At 40.0% G+C, this 20,848-nt stretch overlaps 3 protein-coding genes across 3 annotated transcripts in view; 1 reads left to right on the forward strand and 2 right to left on the reverse strand.

Moving 5' to 3' along the window:
- The window catches only part of LOC111660863 (sodium-dependent neutral amino acid transporter SLC6A17-like), a 9,735-nt gene extending 9,319 nt beyond the window's left edge, over positions 1–416 (forward strand). The window contains exon 12 of the mRNA XM_023414290.2: positions 393–416. Within this exon, the coding sequence (XP_023270058.1) occupies positions 393–416 (24 nt within the window). The remainder of the gene's footprint in view (positions 1–392) is intronic.
- Positions 417–4,464: 4,048 nt separating this feature from the next.
- On the reverse strand, positions 4,465–8,571 carry LOC111660831 (tripartite motif-containing protein 16-like protein). Its single transcript, XM_023414242.2, has 7 exons — positions 7,977–8,571; positions 7,393–7,488; positions 7,075–7,308; positions 6,825–6,993; positions 6,677–6,739; positions 5,436–5,507; positions 4,465–5,305 (listed from the first exon to the last, which is right to left on the reverse strand). Exons 1-7 carry the CDS (start codon positions 8,457–8,459, stop codon positions 4,770–4,772), a joined length of 1,653 nt encoding a protein of 550 aa, XP_023270010.1. The 5' UTR covers positions 8,460–8,571; the 3' UTR covers positions 4,465–4,769.
- Positions 8,572–11,537: 2,966 nt separating this feature from the next.
- On the reverse strand, positions 11,538–20,599 carry strip1 (striatin interacting protein 1). The gene is made up of 20 exons (XM_023414265.2): positions 20,463–20,599; positions 19,132–19,201; positions 18,916–18,990; positions 18,675–18,809; positions 18,449–18,569; positions 17,931–18,106; positions 17,716–17,843; positions 17,425–17,607; positions 17,004–17,224; positions 16,718–16,783; positions 16,511–16,574; positions 16,320–16,391; positions 16,042–16,116; positions 15,580–15,677; positions 14,898–15,024; positions 14,584–14,684; positions 14,405–14,471; positions 14,200–14,304; positions 13,903–14,107; positions 11,538–12,927 (listed from the first exon to the last, which is right to left on the reverse strand). Exons 1-20 carry the CDS (start codon positions 20,568–20,570, stop codon positions 12,680–12,682), a joined length of 2,445 nt encoding a protein of 814 aa, XP_023270033.1. The 5' UTR covers positions 20,571–20,599; the 3' UTR covers positions 11,538–12,679.
- Between the last annotated feature and the right edge of the window lie 249 nt (positions 20,600–20,848).

Consider the following 20,848-nt stretch of genomic DNA (forward strand, 5'->3'; position numbering starts at 1 on the left):
CAACCCACCCCCACCCCACCCCGACATCCAGTCCGGTAGCTCAGTTTACCTTAAAGTCTCCACCGGGGGTCACTGCAGCACGAGAATCCCCACCACTGCCCCACTAACACCACCAAACTGTATGTAGCCCCCTCATTTACTTTCCAAAGCAACACAAAGGAACCACCTGAGAAGATGTCCAAAACGTTTCCATGTTTCTCAGCATCTGGACAAGTAGACAGTATGGAGATATATGTCAAAAACAGGGAAAGAAATTCACTCTTAACAGCTGATCAAACACTGAAATCAGGGTGAGATTGACAGTGACACACTGTACATCTCTATCTATTCTGTATTCAAAATCACATGGTTTATGTGCTTAAAATGAAGTTCTCTGCTTTTCTTTGCCTTAGTATAAGGATCCTCAGCAGACGTAGCCCCCCACAGTATAATGCACATCCCTGTGCAGGGGATCTGAAAGAACGAATGTAGTAGAGCCGGTGTGATTGTGCTGGGTGAACAGGTTTTCACTCAGTGCATGCCACTGAGAGCCAAGATGAATGTGAGTTTGATTATTTTAAGGTTTCAAGCCTGTCACTGTTTGCATTGCTGCCCTCTGTAGCGATACTGTGCGTCAAAGCCGCAGAGTTCAACACAGAAAAAGTTCTTTTCTATTAGACAGTATGCAATGATTTCAGTGTGTATACACAGTATTATACGTCTACATTGAGCACAGACATGCACCTCTGTTCTGCTGTTCTGAACTACAAAACAGGTCTTGTCATATAGATTTATCTTCACAGCACACTCTGTATTGTAAACTATGCTTAAGGCTGCGCTAATGACACCCATATTTGTTCCATTCAGACCCTAAATCAACCTCCTGCTCTGTTTTGTGTGTAGCCAGTGTTGTTCATTCTGTAAACAGTGATGTACAGTATAGTAATATAATATAGGAGAATATAACTTTTGTTACCTGGAGGAGATTAAAAAAAAAACACCTCATCCATCACACACACTGTGTAACTTGTGCTGTAGGAAATCACGTATTCCAGTTTCTCCACCAAAGAGTAAAAAGTTGATAAGGAAACACTTGAAGTCCACATATTGATATGACAGGATATTAGACTCAATATGCTGAACTGCAGGGAAAGTGAACTAAACTCGTATGACTGAAATAGAAGAACTGAAACAAAGAAAGTTATATCCACTGAGAGGAAGCACAGCTTGTTCATGTGATTTTGAAACAAATGCTCAGATTGCTTCTTTAATGCAGTTCTGACTTTCTTCCTACAAAAGCGAAAATGCTCCAAAAGCACAAAAGGGATTTTACATAGGCTAATTACTAACCCTAATTTCTGACCTGTTATTTCGAACATTTATGCAGATGTAAAATAATTGCTGCCATCAGATACGTCCCACACAATGACGAAGCAATATATATTCAGGTTGTAGCACAAACTATGTTCGCTATGGACCAACAACATAATGAATGCGAAATAGAAAAAAATCAGCAATGGACCAAAAGATATTGGAATTTAAGCAACAAAAAAATCCAAATCATGGAAGATTAAACTCAGCTAACTTGATAGTATGAACTTCTGTACGCCTTAGACTCCTCACATGCACATGCACATACATGCGCAAACAAATAAAATACATGCACGCATATGCTCAAACACACATGCGCACACTGTTTCTGTACCATGTAATCATTTGTGAAATAATAAACCTCTTGACACCGACAGTAACATCATGCAGCACTAGGGCTCCCTTGTGATGAAGGTCTCCTGGTTAAACTGAGGTTAAGCCAGCAGAGAGTCTGAACCGGTAAAATGAAGATGGCCATCTTTCTGTGAACATTTTTCATTTTTGTTCACACTGACAACTTTGTGCAATACTGTCTGCAATTTCAAACTGAGCACATTAAGTTCATGTTAAATGGAAGAGGATACTTTTTATTTTTTTAATCACAATATTCAAAGCCATGGTGTTCAGGTAAAAATTGATATTTATATTCCTGTATATTTGCAGTGTATGTAGGTCTGATGAATAACAAAAATTTATCTTTTAAAAGTGACCAGTAAATACTGTATATTTTCATCTTGTGTGATGCTCACTGAAACTGTATATTTGAAGACTAATCTATTTTGTAGTTTGTGTAATTCATTCTTGTTGTGGGATGTGAAAAAGCTGCTGGTGGGTGGAGGTGATGTGTGTGTAGTCTTTGTATGGGCAGCAGCTGGTTGTGTTCATTGGAGCTGTGTGTTGTGGCTGCACCTCATGTTAGGTGATGTCCGCTCATCTGTCTCCACTTTATCTGTACTGGTCTACTTGTTTGTAGCCACACTAGTAGTTTACCACAAAATGCTGTTAAAATTTCCTCTTGTCCAACAATTTATTTCATCACAGGATACCTCTAAAAAATAATTCCAGTCAGCCGCAGCTATATTTTCAGATGTATGCTAATATAGCATGCTAATATGCTAAAGAGGCAGGTTTTTCTTGCTAATTGTACACAAAACAGACTAACATACTGAAAAGTACATGCTAAACATGATTCTGTACTAACAAGCAAACATGGTAAATGTTATATAGAAAATGTGAGCAACACATTCAATTGCTGCTAGCATGTGCGTTAATATGCTAACTAGCATTCTGCTCCAAGCCCAGCTGAGCTTAATGCCACATTCATGTCATATTGGAGATACTGTAATCACCAGTTTCGCACTTTTATGTAGCTTTCCTGTCATCATCTAAGTCATACAACTGGGAAAGTTGAATTTTCCTGAAAGCTCCAATATATCGAACTTGGTGCTAAATAGTATAGAAGTGCCAGCAAAGTCCGTTGCAAAAGGTGATTAAACACAGAAATTGAAAAAATATATAGTGCTGCATTGAACAAGCATAGTATTTTAAACTTTCCCACGTGCCGCTCACATTCCTGTTTAATAGTGTTTTTTAGCCAACAACTTCTTGCTAGGCACTATGACTTTCTTTAAAGAAACCCTTGTGTCTTTCTATTTTGTTTTGTTAGTGTTTGTTGACTAAGACAGCTGGGATCTCCAGTCATGAGTGAGAAGCTATACCACAAGAAGACTGACAGCTGGCATGTTGAGATGTCCCATAACGTGAACGCTTGTAAACATGATTGATCGAAATGTTGCACAGAAATAGTTCATAAAACTTTGTTGTGCAGCAGGGTTCAGACTCTGACCTTTCTGAGACTCATTACCCTTGACAGTTATACCAGAGTCAAGAATTGTATTTTGAAGGGAAAGAAAATATTAGCCATAATATATTTTTACTTAATGCAGTGCCTCCTAGAGGCCGCTTGACACCAATGATTTTGGGCTTCCTCAAAATGGGTTCCCAAGACCATGTACCAAGTTTGGTCTGGATAGATACAATCTGTTGCTGAAAAATACTCTGAGTCCATGTATGAAGTTTGGTTTTCACACGTAAAAGCGTTGCTGAGATATGACTTGAAAATCCAATATGGCGGAAATTGATGCAGGAGTGTCTCTAATCAGTGTGCCAAATTTCAAAATGTTTTTACCATGCAGTTCTAGGGTCTGCCATAGACATGGCAGAAGAAGAAAAGATCAAGCAGAAAAGATAGAAACACAATGGGTGCCTACACAGCTTTGCAGCTTATTCATCCATTCAGAAATGTTGTTTTCTGCTGTGTAGTTAATGTTACACTCTCTTAGAACCACTAGTGTGGCTATGAACCATAAGTCTTGTTTTGTTTCCTGTGTTTCTTGTGTTTCTGACGCAGGTACTTCCTCCTGCTGAGGGTGTGTCATTTAGAGATGTTGTTAAAGTCTGTAAATAATCTTGTGTAACCAAATTATTCTGAAGATAGATTTTATTCATGTGATGTATATCAATGTCTTAAAAACACTGTTTTAGCAGTTAGTGTAACATAAAGTTATAATGAATGTGATTGATGCACTTTTTCACTAGGACTGCAAAAAAAAAAAAAAAACATAGCAATTGTTTTGTTGTCCTCATGGAAGTAAATTCAAGGTCAGTATAAAAGCAATATCAGGTTATTTAAACTGCAGAGTAATCCGAAAAATTGTCAGTTAATAGCAAAGATTAGGATCCACCCCCTATTACCAAAGGGATAGTAAGACTCTTCCTTTCAAGTGCTGGAGTTTGTTTCATGTATTTACAAGTGTGTGCATATGTATGTTTGTGTGAGTGTGTGTGTGTGTGTGTGTGTGTGTGTGTGTGTGTGTGTGTGCGGGGGTACTGTGTATCGGTGTGTAGATTCCTTCTTATTACCTGTGAGTGCAGGGCCTTATTGAGCACACGTTTCAAGCACTGTCTGTACAGGAGACACGTTTAGAAATGTCCCTTTACAGCTTCTCTCTTTCTCCTTCTTCAGTCATATTATGATTGTACGATACTGACAATTATTGAAAAAAATGTGAGCATCACCAGAAGTATTAATAATAAAGAGTGGACAAGCTGCTGTTGGATTTCAGAATTTTTCTGATTCAGAATTGTTTCATTACATGGAAATGTGGCACAGTAAGAAATGTTATCAAAATCTGGGAAGGTCAAAGGAAGTCTGCTGCTTAATACAAACTAGAATGAGGTAACTGTATAAGTCCACATGTAACTGAGCCTCAAAAATACAAAGACTACAAATAAGAAGGAAATTCAGCCATGACCATGTGTGACACACACTTTCAGAAACAAGAAGTTTTAGCTTTGTTTAAGTTAAATTTCCCTTCAAACCGACACAGGCTGTCTATGAACCTCTCAGTCATTTATATTCACAGATCACAGATCCTGATGCAACATTTCTCTCCGAGCCAGAAGCCTGGATACAGCGGCTCTGTGAACGTGGCTTCAACCTTGTAAAGAAAGTTCATACTGTCTGACACCTCGTAGAATGACAGAGTTCCTTCTTTGAATTTCAGATAAATCCCGATCCTGTGATGGTTGGGGGGCGCTGTGAGCTGGATGCTGTCACCTTTGTGACTCACAGAGTAGTGTTTGGATCGATCAAGACTCCAGGAATTTCCATTGCCCCCAAAAGCTGACAGTGTAGTGCAGGATTTTCTGGCTATTCCTTTGTAGGCAAGGGCGATCTCAGCCTTGCTCCCTTCTACCTCTATCTCATAGTAGCAGCGCTCGGCCTGCAGTCCTTCCCTGCACAGCACCTGCCGTCGGTGGCTGAACCTCTGCGGGTAACAAGGAGTTAGGTTCTTGAATGGCTGAGGAGGCCTCAGCTTCACCTCTTTGCCCCCCTCAGAAACAACCAGGTCCTTGTGAGCGGTGATGGGGTCCAGGGAAAGCTTACATGCATCTGAGATCGAAGAAGAAGAAGTTGTCAGGATAGAAACAGCACACTGAGAGTCCAGTTGTGAGCGTCTACAGTGGAGCAAAGTGCTGATAAATAGGCTGTTAGTGTCAAGTGCATAAGAAGATAAACTCACAATGCAGAAACTCTGCTCTGGTTGTCGGCTCCACGATCTCTTCTGTTGGAGTGCTGCTAACTCCAGAGAAAACTGTTAAACAACACCAGAGCACCAGAAAGTGTCACTACTAAAAACTAGCAGCAAATCACAAGTGCAGGTAATCACCCAGTTCAATCAGGGGTAAGCCACGAACAATAATGTTCAACTACAGCTGTTTTTCCTGTTATGAAAACATCTGCCACATTAAAAGTCTTTAAAGGGTCAGTTCAAACAAATTACAAAAGACAACACCAACAAAAAATAAATTCTGCTGATAGGGTTTGTTGGGGAGAAAATCTTATCATCGATGGTTGAGGTTTTCAGAGAAGGAAAGACATCTGGAGCCCTGGATGTCTTACGCTGAAGATGTTTATTGAGCTCGGCCGAGGAATCATCAATACAAGCAAAGTTCCGGCTGACCCTTCACCCTCAATCAGTCAGCGACACAGAGCTCAGAAGCAAAATTCCCTCACAGGGTTTTAATCCATCTTTGAGCTTTCTCTCCTCAAGAGAAGGGAAAGTTTTTCCCACTCCACTGTTCATCTTGTTTTCCTAAACCTCACCTGCGTCCCCGGGGCAAAGGCCGTAATGACCTTCACTTTGTCATACAATGGGTTACTGTTTGGTCACTTCTCTGACTGATAGTGGACAGCTGGAGACACTTCTCTCCTCCGATGCTAGGGTAACTAAGGTCTTATAGATAAGGAGGTATAAGAGGAAAGCATAAACTTCAGAGAATGTTTCCCAAATCTAGTTATTGTCAAGGAGGGGCTAAGTAAAGAACGAGACACGTGTAAGAACATGTGATCATGTGGATTTTGGTGACCGATAGCATCTTCACACATGATTGTTTAGGATAAAGTTTAACTTTATGTGGAGTAAGCTGCATGTGATACCTGGGATTATATACCCGTGGTCAGACATCTTCAGAACTTGGTGTGACACTATTATGATTCACTTGGTGAAAATGATCTGCATGGCTAGATAAAATTATTTTTATTTATTTATCAGTTTTTCTATATTTTCACACAGGTTGTTACACATTTTGCTGATGTGCAGGTTTTATCTTTTTGCTTATATTTAAGAATTTCAACACAAGGGGTTTTCAATGAGTAAGACATTTCATTAGATGGCAGAATTGTATTATTGCACAGAAATCTTTCTTCTTAATATCAAACATAAAAATCACAAAGCAATCTGTTAATAGTTTAAACGCAAACCTTGGGACTGTGAGACACTTCCTTCACATCCTTCCTGCATGTCACCATCCACTCCACTCTCAGCTATAATAAATAAAAGGCACAAATATTCTTTTAAAAAAAACAATGATAGGAGACAATATTTCCACATATCAACAAAGCTACATACCAGTTTCAGAAATAGAGGCAAACTCTTTGGCGCAAAATTCCTCGAGCTGCCTCCCGATCTGTTCCACAGCTCTCTTTGTGAACTCAAAGGGGAGGAGTGGATCCTCTGAAACCTCATGCAGAGGGTGGAGATGCTCTTTCTCACAGAGACGCTGCAGTGACAGCCATCCCTGTGAGGGAAAGAGAATTGGGGATAAGACACGGGAATCGAGACATAATCTATCATTCAGATACAGGTGTGATCACAGTACCTGCAGGAAATGGACATCACTGTCAGTCTGCGCCAGATGATCCAGCTCAGCATCCCTCTTCTTCATCTCCTCCATCTTCGCCTTCAGGCTCTGTATGAAGCTGTGGACCTGAGCTGTGGCGGTCTCCTGCTGAGCTCCAATCAGCTCCTTCACTGACTGGTAATGTCTCTGGAGGGAGTTGATGATGCTGACCACCACGCCTTCACAGTAGTCCTCCGTTTGTCTCGCCTCCTCCTGTTGTATGCACAGGTGAGCGGTCTGGACTGGAATACAGAGTACAAACAATATGCAGAAACTTTGGACACATGTCCTCCTCACCTGAATCTGTTCGAGGATGTTCCTCAAGTTCTTCCATTTCTTCTTTTGTTTGTGGAGAATCTGTTTGGATTTTGTCTGCATGTTCTTCAGCTCCTCCTTTAATGTGTGTTGGATGGACATGCTGATGAAACTGGTTTTATTCATGTCAGTGAAATAACATAACTTTTTTTTAAAAATGTTTTTATGTTTTTTATGTCATGGAACATCCTGTACCTTCCTCCTGTTTTGGTGAGCTCTGTCTGAGGATTGTTTCGCTTTGTTATGTTTGTTTTTTAAATGTTTATTCCATCTAAATTTTTGGCAAGAAATTGGCTTTAGGAAATTAGAATTAGAATTAGGAAAGGTGCAACATAACTTATTTGCAGCACAAGACAAACTGCAGTGACTCAGATCCACTTTGTGCATGGCAGCTTAAAGGCTGGAATCAATGACTTGTCCACAACTAATGAAAAACCGTTTTCCTCACTCATGTGGCCCCATATTCAACAGGTTTACAGCCAGTAAAGTCTCCCTCCTGGGTTACGCACTTCAAAAAAAACAAAGGTCAGAAACTGCTGTACATCTGTGTGTTTCCGTTCATGTACCTGTCTCCTCCTCCGTTCCTCTCCCACACAGCCGATTCGGTGTCCTCCATGCTGAGTTGAAGCACAGATTGCACAGATGATCTCCTCATCACTGCAGCAGTAAAGATCCAGGGGGCTGCTGTGCCTCCAGCACAAAGTGCTTCCAGATGTTTCTGTACAGCTCCGGCGTCTCTTCTGGCCATGGAGGGACTCCCCTGAATGCTGCTGCTTCCTTTTCTCACTGCCATTATCCAACCTTTGTGTGTCTCTCACCAGCTCAGCTAGAGTTGTGTTCTTGATCAGCTGGGGTGTGGAGGGAAACACATGACCACATTCAGGACAGCTGCAAGGACGGTCGTTCCTCTTGTTCCTATCCCAGCATTCCCAGACGCACTGCATGCAAAAGTTGTGTCCACAGGGAATAGTCGTAGGATTCCTGAGGACCTCGCTGCAGATTCGACAGCAGAGGTGAGTAATGCTCACAGGAATTCGAGACTCTGCCATGTCTGCGGAGGAAGGCAGCCTGATACAAGTTTAGTTTCGTTTCCTGGTTCAATGGTATAGAATGTGTTCTCATGATGTCAGTGGGGAAATGGGTGTGACTAAAATATTTAAACTAGCACAAAGAGGAAGACAATGGTAGTATCATATTGCAATGCTTTATAAATGTAATGTTGTAGGAGAATTATAAGGCCCAAAGATGTATGACCTGATATACATAACAATAACAAAAGATATGGGTTGGCGGCAGACAGAGTGGGCCAAGACACTTTGACTATTTGGGAAAACATCTGGAAAATAGGAGATAGGGAAACTAGGAATAAACATAACATTAAGGCGCATTGCCAGTTAGAGCACAGTGACCTGGTAGGGCGCCACTGTGTTCTGCCAGGAAGAAAACAATGATCTGGGTGTGCGCCAGGAAAACATAGTTGGTTAATAGTTAGGCAAGAGTAGTACGACGAAGCCAAAATGATTGGGAAAACAGGATGCACTTACACGCATAGCCATCTGAAGTATAAAAGAACATGTTTCATTCTGTGTTTGGTTGTTGTTGTCTCCGTCTATGGCTGCGAGTAGGGCCGCTGTGAATAAAGAGACTCCCCGCTCTGACACCTGTGTCTTGACTGTCTGATTCCTTTTTCGATCCACCACTTCTCGCCACAACAATGTTTCAGAATATAATGGTGCATGGAACCGAATGGTACAAGAATGTATTTGATGTTCAACTCCTATGAAGATAACAAGTACTGAGGAATGTAGACACCATTAATATTCAGAGAACTGCTAATCATGATGGAAATTACAAACAGCGTGAAATAAAGGTGCCTTGGCAGTATAGGCCAGGTCGTGGAGGTGTGAAGCCCGCAGAAGGACGAGAGAATAATGATATAAAAATGAATATACAACTGGCAAAGTTGAGTTTGCTCCCTGGCAACCAGATCAGTTTTATTTTAACATATTTTACACTGAACTCAGACAGCTTGTGTTTGTGACTATGAACCGTGTGGTTGGTGATTTCTCTCCTATTAAATGTTTTCAATTGTTTTCCTTGCAAATTCTCTTGTTTCAGGCACATCGTCCTTACCAATTCATATATTCAAAAAGCTGACTTGTGCATCAGGTATTGCATTTTTTAAACACATTATTATATAGTATTATCTCTTTAGTGTCCAACCTCAATGTTGTTCATCAAAAACCGTCAAGTACCAAACGTGAGCGATGAATGCTTTGTAGTATCCTGTTTACAACAAGTGTTAACTTTCAGGGAAAATTTAGAAAAAAGGGGTTTGAAAAATAAAAAACGTGTTGTCATATTCGTCTGTGTGAAGAATGAAATAAAGTTTTGTTTTGGTATCAGAACCAACACTCAGGTATTGACACCAACTTCTGGTCATCTCTGTTTGGATGCTCTGTTTAGTTTTTTACCCTTATAGACGACCTCTCCCTATAAACAATGAATTATTCTGTTTAGCCAGCTCATTGGATGACTGGATTTCAATTCCAAAACTATTCATGACACTTTACACTGACATAGGTGAAAACCTAGCTTGCTTTCTGATTGTACCTGTCATGCACATATGTAGAAAGTTGAACATCTAATTTTCTCAGCAGTCAAAATAAGTGCAACATACACATGTACTGTACCATAGCGTTCACAGTGGTGTCATGTAAAGGCCCATGTATGTGTGTATTTTACAATTTTGTTTACAATAACCGCAAGAATAATATGAATAGAATTTGCTGACAAACTGTTTTCTTATCTGTCAACATGAGATGTTTGTCTAAACCATGACCAAAGCTTTAAGTTAGGTAAATTTCCCACATTAAAATGTCTAAAAATTATGAGACCTACTGAGTTGTGTATTTACCTTTTTCCAAATGTTTCCAGTGATTCGCAAACCTAGCAAAATATGTAATTTTAATATGGTAAAAATAACGCTCCTGGTGATTTGGTCAAGTGTCTGACATCATACCCCCTATGCGCATGGGTCGTTGCTATGGTTGCCTGCCAGGAGCTCAACATTGACTTATATCTAGTGTTAAGCCACATACACTTTTCACACCTTGTGCGTTTTCAACTATATATTTTAACCACATGAAGGATTTTAGTCTTCGGACATCTGGATCATAAGTTAGCAGAGAAAAAAGCCAGGCAAATGTTAGGCAGCTCAGCTCCCAGCCGCTGCAGAAGTCCTGTCCTGTGTCCGCGGAAGGCAAATCACTTTTCTTTTCAAAGCCAAACTGCTTTATTCGATTACCAGTTTTAATCCCCTGGTACATTTGTTGTGGAGAGGATGGCCCTTTGCGGATAATTAGGCTGCCGGGAAAAGGCTGTTCATAATTTCTTAAGGTAAGCAGTCTCGGTTTCCAGCTACAACTAGATATCACGTGTCCGCCAACAAGCATCAGTTAATCACTGATTTTTTTTTAAAAGTTGTTTTTAGGGCATGTTTGCTTTTACTCGGATCGCTACAGTGAGAGAGACAGGAAAGTCAGGGAGAGAGAGAGGGGATGGCATGGGCCATGGGTTCGCCCGCTGCGAGGACAAAGCCTTTGTAGTAGGCACTCTTCGAAGTGAACCGGGAATGACTATTTAAAGTGAAACTGCTTTATGGGTGTTTGTACTGGTTTTAATCCCCTGGTCCGTTTGTTGTGGAGAGGAGGACGCCTCTGTGGAGAATTCAGCTGCCGGCGAAAACCTCCTAAAGGTCTGGTTCATAAGTTATCAGAGAAACAATCACAACAAAGGTTAGCAGCAATCTCAGCTCCCAGCCCTTCCCTGACGTCTCTGTGAAACACTGACTTTAAATGTGAAACTGCTTTATTCTGTGTTTTTAACGGTTACACTCACCGGGTCTGTTTGACTTCCTGAACCTGAACACTGAAGGAATCCAAACCGGGAGAAGCTTACGGTAATGGTGGTGAAGACAACAACTCCCATGGCTATTTCATGACGTCACCCAACGCCGTCTTTTCTTGTTTTGATTGAGAGACCCCTAGCGGCAGAAATTACATACTGTGCGTTTGATGAAGTCTGAACGGAAATAAAAGAATTAATGATGAAAGGAAAAAAATACATGAATGACAGTATACTTTTATTACAGTATTTAAGTCAATGTAAAACAGAGAAAGCCATGATAAATAAGTTGCACAATTTACATGTATTCTTATTTCTTTAATCTTCATAATAAAACAAAAACAAAAGAAAGCAAAGTCAAAAAGTAGAAAAGACAGGGGAAAATGGTCCTGTAACTGGCGATATTAGTTTTCTCCACTTGAGTTATCCACCACAGTTAGATTAGAAACACTTGTCTCAAACCAGCGCTTTGATGATTCATTTCCTTTCACACAATCAAATTACGGCAACATGTGCAACCAGTTTTAACAATGTAAATCAAGACAAGTCTGAATGGTCCCAGGCCAAATGTGTGTAGGCAGCACTCAGGTGAGACACTCAGAAAAATGCAACTAAAACTGATGCAACAGAAAAACCATAGGTAAGTCAGGTACACAGAAGAGTATCCCATTCAGGTAATGACTATTAGATAGTAATACATGTTTTTATTTGTACACACAGAAATTATGACTAAAATGTTTCCATCCCATTCCCTTCACCTCCCCGAAGAAGATAAACCCAAGGAATGTTAGATTTATTTCTTAAAGGTGTTGAGCCCTGCCACTTCTTAACATTTAAAACATAATATTTATTCCAAACACATTTCTTTGAAATTTAGAGAAAACATACTGTCATGTAGTGCTTCCAGTCAAAGTTACTGACTTTCTGTAGCAGGTAAGAGGCACACAGAGCAAACACCTGTAAATGTAAGGTAGGAGTTGAGTTTACGTCCACAGATTTAGCACTGAATCAATTTTCAGCTATTTTATTTTTTATTTTTTTTAAGCTGTAGGGAGCACTAGTGTGGGAAAAGTCTAAGTGACTGAAATTACAATAATGCTAAAATTCTTAAAGGCAAAAGTTCATCACAAAAAGCATTTGGTTGGGGCCCTGATCAAACCGTAAAATCACACTGATCCAATGTGATGACTGAAAGTTAAAACCTGGGTGACTTGTGAGAGTGAAATAGATCCGTCATCTTCAGTCTGTATGTAACATAATGCTTTCATCAAGGTTTGATCAGTGAGAGCACTGGTGGTGGTTTCTCTGAACTCCTGATTGAAATCGTTTTGTTTTTTTTAACCACGAGGATGTTGGTTGAGTCTCACTGTAGCAGTTCTTCCCAGGAAATAGGTTTGGAGAAAACCTCCCGCTCCAACCAAAGGTCATAGTTCATTTGGAAATCCTCGGGCAGGTCCACTCGCTGTCCCAGAACACTTTGCAGACAGTTGTCCACAGGCAGGAAGTCTGGATTGCTGTGGCTCTTGTCGTAGCGGCGACTGTTGAAACGTTCGATATTGGTTCGCAGAGCACACTCCTCAGCCTGGAAGTCCCAAGGACGAGCATCCAGATCTTCTCCCCAAAAGACAGCAAATAATGTTTAGTGTATTTTTGCCTGCTCCGAGTATAAATACAACCAACTTAATTTCCACAGCTTGAACACAGCTTGTTTTGTCTGATAAAGCAGTCTGAAGGCCAAAGATATTCAGTTCAGTTCAGTACCAATATAAGACTAGGAAAACCAGCAGAAATTCACATTTGGGAGCCTTGTTTGGCACTTTTGCTTTTAAAAAATACATTAACAATTATTGAATTATCAAGATGACTCCCATTAATTTTCTGCCAATGTCTCAGCTCTACTTAAGACTACATATGCTTCATTGCAAAAAACTGGAAACGTTCTGCAAATCAATAAGCTGAGGCTTGTATCCTCAATGAATATAACATACTGGCAGTTAAACTGAGGTGTGATGCATTGTTCATGTTTCCTCTGTGGGAGAAAAATGCATTGGTTTTACATGTAAATGGCTTCTGCTGATAAATTAAATATATACTCTGATTTTCAATGTATCATGTATCAAATGTAACTACACCATGTCATCACATCGTGTACGGTGACATGTCTGGTAACAGCTACTTTGTTTTGGTGCCAGCGAGTGGACACTGAGCAATATATGTAAATTCAAAATATCCTCCTTCTTCGTCTGAAACCAGATGGCCCTAGCAACGGGCCCACGGATGTAGCTCTAACATGTCAGTATATAAGGATCATTTTTCCTTTGTCTGTGGGTGAGTTTTTAACCAGGACAGATCAGTTTGTTTGTGTAAATGCCCTGTTGCAAATAAACTTGCATTGAGTGAAATTTTCAGAATCTCCATGTGATACAAGACTCCTTGTCTAGAGTTGATTTTAATCCACCAGTTTAGAGGGTTTCTGTGGCACGTCAAACAGTCAGATTGAGGACCTGATTTTGTTTTATTTGTACGTAGTGCAGATTTAAAACCTGAAGTTTGCCGAGTTCCAAGAAAAACCAGGACACCACTCACCGTTTCCATAAGCCCAGTCATCGTTGAGGCGATGTCGGACCTTCTGATAGATGGCGGACATGGTCTTCATATTGCTCTTCCTCCACTGACGTCCCAAGTATTTGGTCTGCACTTTGAGCAGCTTGAGGACATAGAGCTGCATCATGGCCTGCTTGACCTTCAGCGCCCTCTTCAGGATGGGAGCCGACTTAAACACCACCAGCATCTGGCAGAGAAATGATCAGCGTTGAGAGGTTTGCCCTTACACTTTTTATACATGATTTATCTGTGATGGTAAGATTGATGTGAAGTAGTCACCATTGTTCTGGAGTGCTTCCACTTGGTCAGTTTGTTGAGAATCCTCAGCAGGTTAATACAGGAAAACAAATTCCTCCAGCAAAACTGATTGTTGTCTCCTGCTTCCTGAGAAATTGTTGAGAAAAGTTTGACATAAGCAGTTAATACAACACTCTGCTTAACCAGATGGTGACAGCTACAAAACAACAGAAATGGAAGAACTCACCAGACTCTCTGCAGTTAACTCAGGGAGCTCATGCACAACACAGTACGGAAAGTCAAGTACTGAAATGCTATTAGGGAAAGAAAATTGAGTGAAGTGAAATAAAGGTAAATTATGTACAGTTCACTAACATTAACTGTAAATATGAGTCCAGTTGTTATTTAAAGATGTTCTGAAAGTACCTATTCTTAGCTGTGATATAAGACATGATGTTCTGGTTGAAGAACTTCAGAATGAGAGGAATGCAGTTGGCGAACACCAGGTGTTGAGCCATGTACTCGAACTATTAAAACGGCACAAAGACATACAACATTCAGTTAAAATGGGCGATTTCTTTAAATCAAGGCAAAAATAAACAAGAATGAGATAAAGAATAACTTATTTATCTATGTATTGTCCAGGTACTTATTTACTAATTTTCAGACATTTGAGGAAATATCTAATACAGCTACATGAAACACTGGATTGTGAGATGAAATGTGTGTGACGTCCGTACCTGGTAGATGTGGTTAAGTTTAAAGTGTTTGAGAAGCAGCAGCAGGATTGCAGAGATGGCCTTTACAATGATCTCTTTGTGTCGATTGACATCAACACCGAGTTTCATGCTTTGCAACACTGTGGTCCTGCAGAGTCAGACAGAGGAGATGAGTACCTCTTCAAGACGCCTAGCAGCAAAACCTAGGTTTTAAAAACCCTTTATACCTGTGTTGGAAATATTTCTAATCCAACAGGCATGTTTTAATTAAGCTAGATTGTTCCACTTGTTTTATCAAAGACGTCAGTAAATCATTTTTAATGAAGGGACAGTGTTCTGCCTACTTATCAAAAATGACAGTAAGTCACTTTCAAGGATATGTAATGTGAGTGATGTTCTGTATTTTTGATAACCACCACTGAGAAGAGGGGTTACTGCTGTAAATCAGCCAAGATGGGAAACTCCAGAACTTCAGAAACAATGGTGTCTATGTACAACAGTTTGGCATGATGATAAGTGGGCACCCGGATAGTGACTACAGTTGGTGGAGTGAGCAAGCATGTCAAAGCTGTTGCACACATGTTAATGTAATTGTAATATTATTGCTAAACTTACGATATTTTCCTCATATAGAGCATAACATTGCACTGCAGAAGAAACTTGCAAAGCTGTTGAACCTTTTCAGAGGCACATCATCACTTACGGCATCTCCTCCGGCAGCACGTCTGCCAGGATGTTGATGGAGTCTGTTTTGGCTTTAGAGGTCGGAGCAGCTGCGAGGAGGATCTTCAGCAGAGCAATCTGATATTCAAGGAGACACACCATGCAGCAGTTATAGTTACAGTCTGACATGGATTTTCAAACCTGCTTCTGAAGTGCTAGATTAGTAGCCATGTGTCCAAAGAAGCATCTTATTATGTCAATTATGTTCTGTCTCCTTCACTTTAATAATGGTAAGCTAATAACAGGGTCTCGAACTTTGAACACACTGAAAAATTATATAGTACAGAGTCATATACAATCAATTCACTTAAAGTTTTGGTCAAATTTACAATGCGAGAGTGAAGAATCGACCTTATAATAGAGTGTATTGTGTGATCTAGAGTGATCCACATTAGCATGCAATAAACTGTTCCTGACAGTAGGCAGCCCCGAACACACTGACCATGTATTGAGGCAAACTGGGCAGAATTCCCTGATAAAGCAGCTCAGTGGCGCACATCTCCACCTCCTCTTCACCCTGAAGACAAAGATGCAGAAAACAAGAGACATGAAGGACAAGAAATACATTTACAACAACACAAGAGTTTACTATGTGAAGTCAGTGTATTATACTGCTTATTTAGATACACGTTTATTACCACTTATTACCAAAATGTTAAATAACAAGAGTAGTGTCTGTTCTTATTTACAACAAATGAATGATTTTTCGTTTGCACTTACACCAGACAGAGGGGTTTTCTGAAACTCCTCCTCCTTTGTAATCTGTATCTCAGCTATCGAGACGTACTTGTGCTGAGAAGGAAACAAAAAACTTCATACATTAAAGTCCAGGAGTATAATAACTATGTAAAACTATTAAGATAGTTTCTTGGGAAATCATAATTAATGCAATATTGTGAAAAATGTCATACCTGCTTTAACGTCTTGATGCTCTCATGAATTGGTCTGGGCAAGCCAACAACCGTATCTGTATCACTGCAACACACAAAAATAACTGTGCTTTAGTACATTGTTTCACACATGAATATAATACAGTGAGTTTTTTTTTGCCCAGTGAACAAAGTAGTAGCCTATTTGTTAAATCACCTTTGGTGGTACGAAACAAAAAGCAAACTTACCTCCCGAGTGTATAACCAATGAATTTACTTCTACTTGATTCCAGGAAATTTTCAATGTCCTTTTCCCTGTTGGAGCAAAGACAATCATGTCAAAAACAAAACACTTTATCTGATAATGTTCACATGTATGTTTTTAGATTTGTCTACATGAGCAAGGAATAAAATAAATCCTATTCCTTAAATGTTCATTACAGTTAAATGACAAACACACATGCAGTAGCTAATTATTCCCCCGATTCAAGTCATTACAAATGCAGTACTATTATCCAGTCAGACTAAACAGTACCTGACTTTGGGAGCCCATGGCAGACCTTTGGGGAAGGACACTCTCTCTGATGGAGGGTGAGGAATAGGTGGAGGCATCACCTCATCCCTCTCTAGTGGGAATGTCTCTGCTTCTATAGAGTTGTCATTGTCATCGTTGTCATCCTCATCCTCACGAGAGTCATCAGCTTTGTAAGGGTCCTTTTCATTGAATGCGTCCAGGTTGTCCTGTTTGATCAGTGCCTGTGTAACAAACAAGGAAAAAGTAAAGACATCACATTGTGAGTGGAGCAGAACTGTGTTGGGGAAATACAAAGGAATTCCAGGAATGCAGTGCTGAAAGGGATCGAAAATAACACGAAAATGAGAGAAGTGAGAGAATTTAATATGCTCACTATGTGCACAAATACAGACACTTAATGACATGAAGGCCTGATGACTACCTTATGTTCCCGGCGTGCCCGTTTTTGTTGCTGCTCTATGAGGTCAGATGCAGACGCAGGAGGAGAGGCGGCTCTCATACTGCGTATAACTCGGATGCTGTCCTCCGGGAGAGGGGGAAGACCCAGCTCCTCACGTTTACGAACCTTTATGCTCTGGAGCTGTTCAAACCCTCCAAGTGTGAACTGAAACAGAACAGGGAAGGATTTTAATGTCTGAATTCCAGATGTGACTTTTTGTTGTGAAAAAGCCTGAATTAGAGTTAACAGTCATGAACAGCAGATTTCTCTTACCAGTATGCTCTTCCACAACAGTAACAACACCTTCTTCATTGGGAAGTGGGGGGCATGACCACTGCAGAACTTGGTAACCATACCAAACAGCATGACAGAAATGGGTTCGTTGTTGAACAGAGGAGATCCTTGATTAGAGAAAGAGAGTCGAATTAGTTTATATTGCAGATTTTGTTTATGTCCATAAGCGGTTAATACTCTGATAAAAAATTTACCTAGCTCTGCTCTGAAGGTTTCCCTGATGATTTTCCATTCAGGCCTGTCGGCCGGGTCATCCTGTTGAATTGTTTCCACCATCAGGTACATTATGTTGAGCAGCACTCTGAGATCTGTGCTATCTGCAAGAGAAATGGCTGGTTTTCTCACAGCACTACTACAGGCAGCACTGTTACTGAAAGAAAGAAAGAAAGAAAGAAAGAAAGAAAGAAAGAAAGAAAGAAAGAAAGAAAGAAAGAAAGAAAACAAAAAAACAACAAAAAAATTAATTGCAAAGCCAACCAACATTTTTTTTCTCATGGTGGAAATCTAAAGATGATTTTTTTCCACATGATTTTGGTGACTGGCTCAGTAAAATGTGAAACCAAACATTACTCTCATATATACATGTTTAAGTTGTAGCACTTTTGAATGTCAATAAATGTTTTCCATGTTTTCCACCGATATCTTGTGGGAGAAACTGGTTTTCAAACTCAGGCTCAGTCCTGCAAGGCTAGAAAACTGATAAAGAACATACTCGATCTCCATGTTGAGCAGTTCCACCAGAGCAGAAAAGGTCCCCACGTCCAGGAGCAGAAATATGTTGTATCTCATCCAGTGCTGCACCTCAGCCTCAGAGCTGCACTCTGCAAAGGTTCCTACAGAGAAACAAAATGTTAATAATCTCCTTGATCAACGCCACTTCAAGCAAGATTTCATTCTCTTTAAAATCATTAAATACTAAACAGGTGATGTGGACTGACCCTGAGCCATGTACAGAATGGCTCTCGCAACCTTCAGCCTCTTCTCCCGGGCAATCACCTCCAGACTGTCCAACAGGCGCATAGCATGAGCCCTGTGTTGAGCTGCATCAAGCTCGGTCCACTTCTTATCAGACACTAAGGAACAGCAGAGATGGAGATGATAAATTGTGATAGACATACTTGTCAGTTTATTAGGAACACTTCTGACTGAGTGTGTGCAACTTTTTTTTTAGCTACATACCATGTGTTTTGAATTCCTCCTCAAAGCACTTCCTATTAAGAGCAAACTCTGGTCCTTCAGTATAACTGTATAGCTCTGAAACAAACGTACAGAATATATAAATAATCTTAACTCAGTAAAGATTACCATTTCTAAAAGAATGATGAATTCAGGAGAACAAAAAGGAGTCAGGAGATCTCTGTCCATGATCACAAACTGTGACTACAAACCACACACCTGACAGCTCTGCAGCCCACTTGTCTGTATCAGCATAGTCAAACTCCAGGTCTGGAGACTCTGACAGCCCCTGTGACATATTTTATGGCATTATTATCAGATAAATTATTATAGAGAAGAGTGCTACCAGCTGCAAAATAATACTATAATAATGTAATAATACAGTACCAGTCAAAAGTTTGGGCACACTTTCCCATAACGGGAAACCGTGTCCAAACTTCCCAGAATGGGAAAGTGTGTGTGTGTGTGTGTGTGTGTGTGTGTGTGTGTGTGTGTCTGTTTGTTTTGCTTTAACCTTTTCTGTGATTTCGGTGAGCTCATCATTTGACACTGGTACACTTGTATTGTCATGAGTTTGTCTCATCCTCGTAAATCACAATGAAATACAGTGCCCTAAAGTTTAAAAACAGCTGCTTTTATCTTAAGGTATAAGTAATAATAACCACAAGATATAGTGTATGTAATAATAAAACATAATGAAAGGGATAGTTCTGCTGCATTTTGGCTACGTTTACTTTTCATATGTCATTTACAAGTGCAGTTATAATACTTAAATACATGAGCTAATTTTTGAAAGCAGATTTTTTTTCCTTGTAATGAGGTGGGTTTATTTTACATTGTAGAGTTTCTATTTTAATTTCACTATAGGTAGTGCTTCTGCCACCACTGTAAGAGAGTATATCATTTAAAAGAACTTATGTAGAGAAACCACATTTAGTGCAACAGTGGTTTTAGCTGGGATTCTTAAGTCTTCTGATTGTGTGTTTTCTATGTATTGTCTTTATTTTCAAACCATTACAACACGACAGAGTCTGGAAGTTATTTTATTGCACCATCAGAAATCTCGCACTCGCCTTGGTTTCCTTATAGCTAGATGAGGACTTCATATTACATATATCTATAGTGAAATTACATGACCACCCGAGGCCAATACATTAGAAAAGATGAGCGTTTTAAACAGAACCCGACAGATTAAATTTTCATCAGGTCGCCAGGTTCCTTACAGACAGTTCAGTCTGGCCTGTGACTAGCTAACATCAGCTAGCTAGCGTCTGCTATGCTACCCTGCTGTTCAACGTTATATACATGGACAACAAATAGACTACAAATGAAACACTGCACAGCTGTAGGAACATCAATTCAACAATTTCGAGAACCTTGGTTGCTGTTGCTACTTTGACATGCCAAGTCATGTTAGAAATGACAGTTAGGCTACATTAGCCTGCCAGAGCTAGGCTAGCTAACGTTATGTGTTATACTAGCCACCAGCAGAGAAGGCCTTGTCTGTTCATGGTTCGCTGAAAATAAATCATAGACGTCTGTCTACGTACCTCTGAATCTTTTCTCGGGTTACGGGTAAATTCGCCCCTGCTTTTGTTCGGTAGCATGGCTCTCTGTTTATTGTTTACAGGCAGCCCACCACCGTTCCCACCGTCCATTATTTTTTTGGGCGCAGTGTCTTATCGCGAGAACCTGTCTGCGAGAATTCTGCTGTACAGTGTCATAGCTCATCTGAATGTTAAATAACTTTTGTTGAAAAATAAATGTGATTGTTTTTTATCATGCTTATGTAGTATTTATTTTATTTTTTGTCCATAAGTTTCTGTGTCCTTTCTCTTCTTCATTTTTCTTTCCTTCTCTGGTTGTATACTTTAAAGCCATGATGGAATTCAACAAAATAAAATCTGTATTTCTTAATGTTCACACTACAGCATCT

Source organism: Seriola lalandi, unplaced genomic scaffold (assembly GCF_002814215.2).
Source record: "Seriola lalandi dorsalis isolate HSWRI2012SDOR001 ecotype SW California unplaced genomic scaffold, Sedor1 jcf7180002054522, whole genome shotgun sequence".
NCBI classification, from domain to species: domain Eukaryota; kingdom Metazoa; phylum Chordata; class Actinopteri; order Carangiformes; family Carangidae; genus Seriola; species Seriola lalandi.

Bases quoted from the DNA above. Each gene is read 5' to 3' on its own strand.
- LOC111660831 (XM_023414242.2), bottom strand. From the start codon at position 8,459: ATGGCAGAGTCTCGAATTCCTGTGAGCATTACTCACCTCTGCTGTCGA. The intron at 6,740-6,824 runs GTATGTAGCTTT...TATTTATTATAG, and splicing joins TGCCTCTATTTCTGAAACTG to CTGAGAGTGGAGTGGATGGT. The intron at 5,306-5,435 runs GTGAGTTTATCT...CTTCGATCTCAG, and splicing joins CAGAGCAGAGTTTCTGCATT to ATGCATGTAAGCTTTCCCTG.
- strip1 (XM_023414265.2), bottom strand. From the start codon at position 20,570: ATGGACGGTGGGAACGGTGGTGGGCTGCCTGTAAACAATAAACAGAGA. The intron at 16,575-16,717 runs GTAAGTTTGCTT...TGTGTGTTGCAG, and splicing joins ATTGGTTATACACTCGGGAG to TGATACAGATACGGTTGTTG. The intron at 16,117-16,319 runs GTAAGTGCAAAC...CTTTGTCTTCAG, and splicing joins AGAAAACCCCTCTGTCTGGT to GGTGAAGAGGAGGTGGAGAT.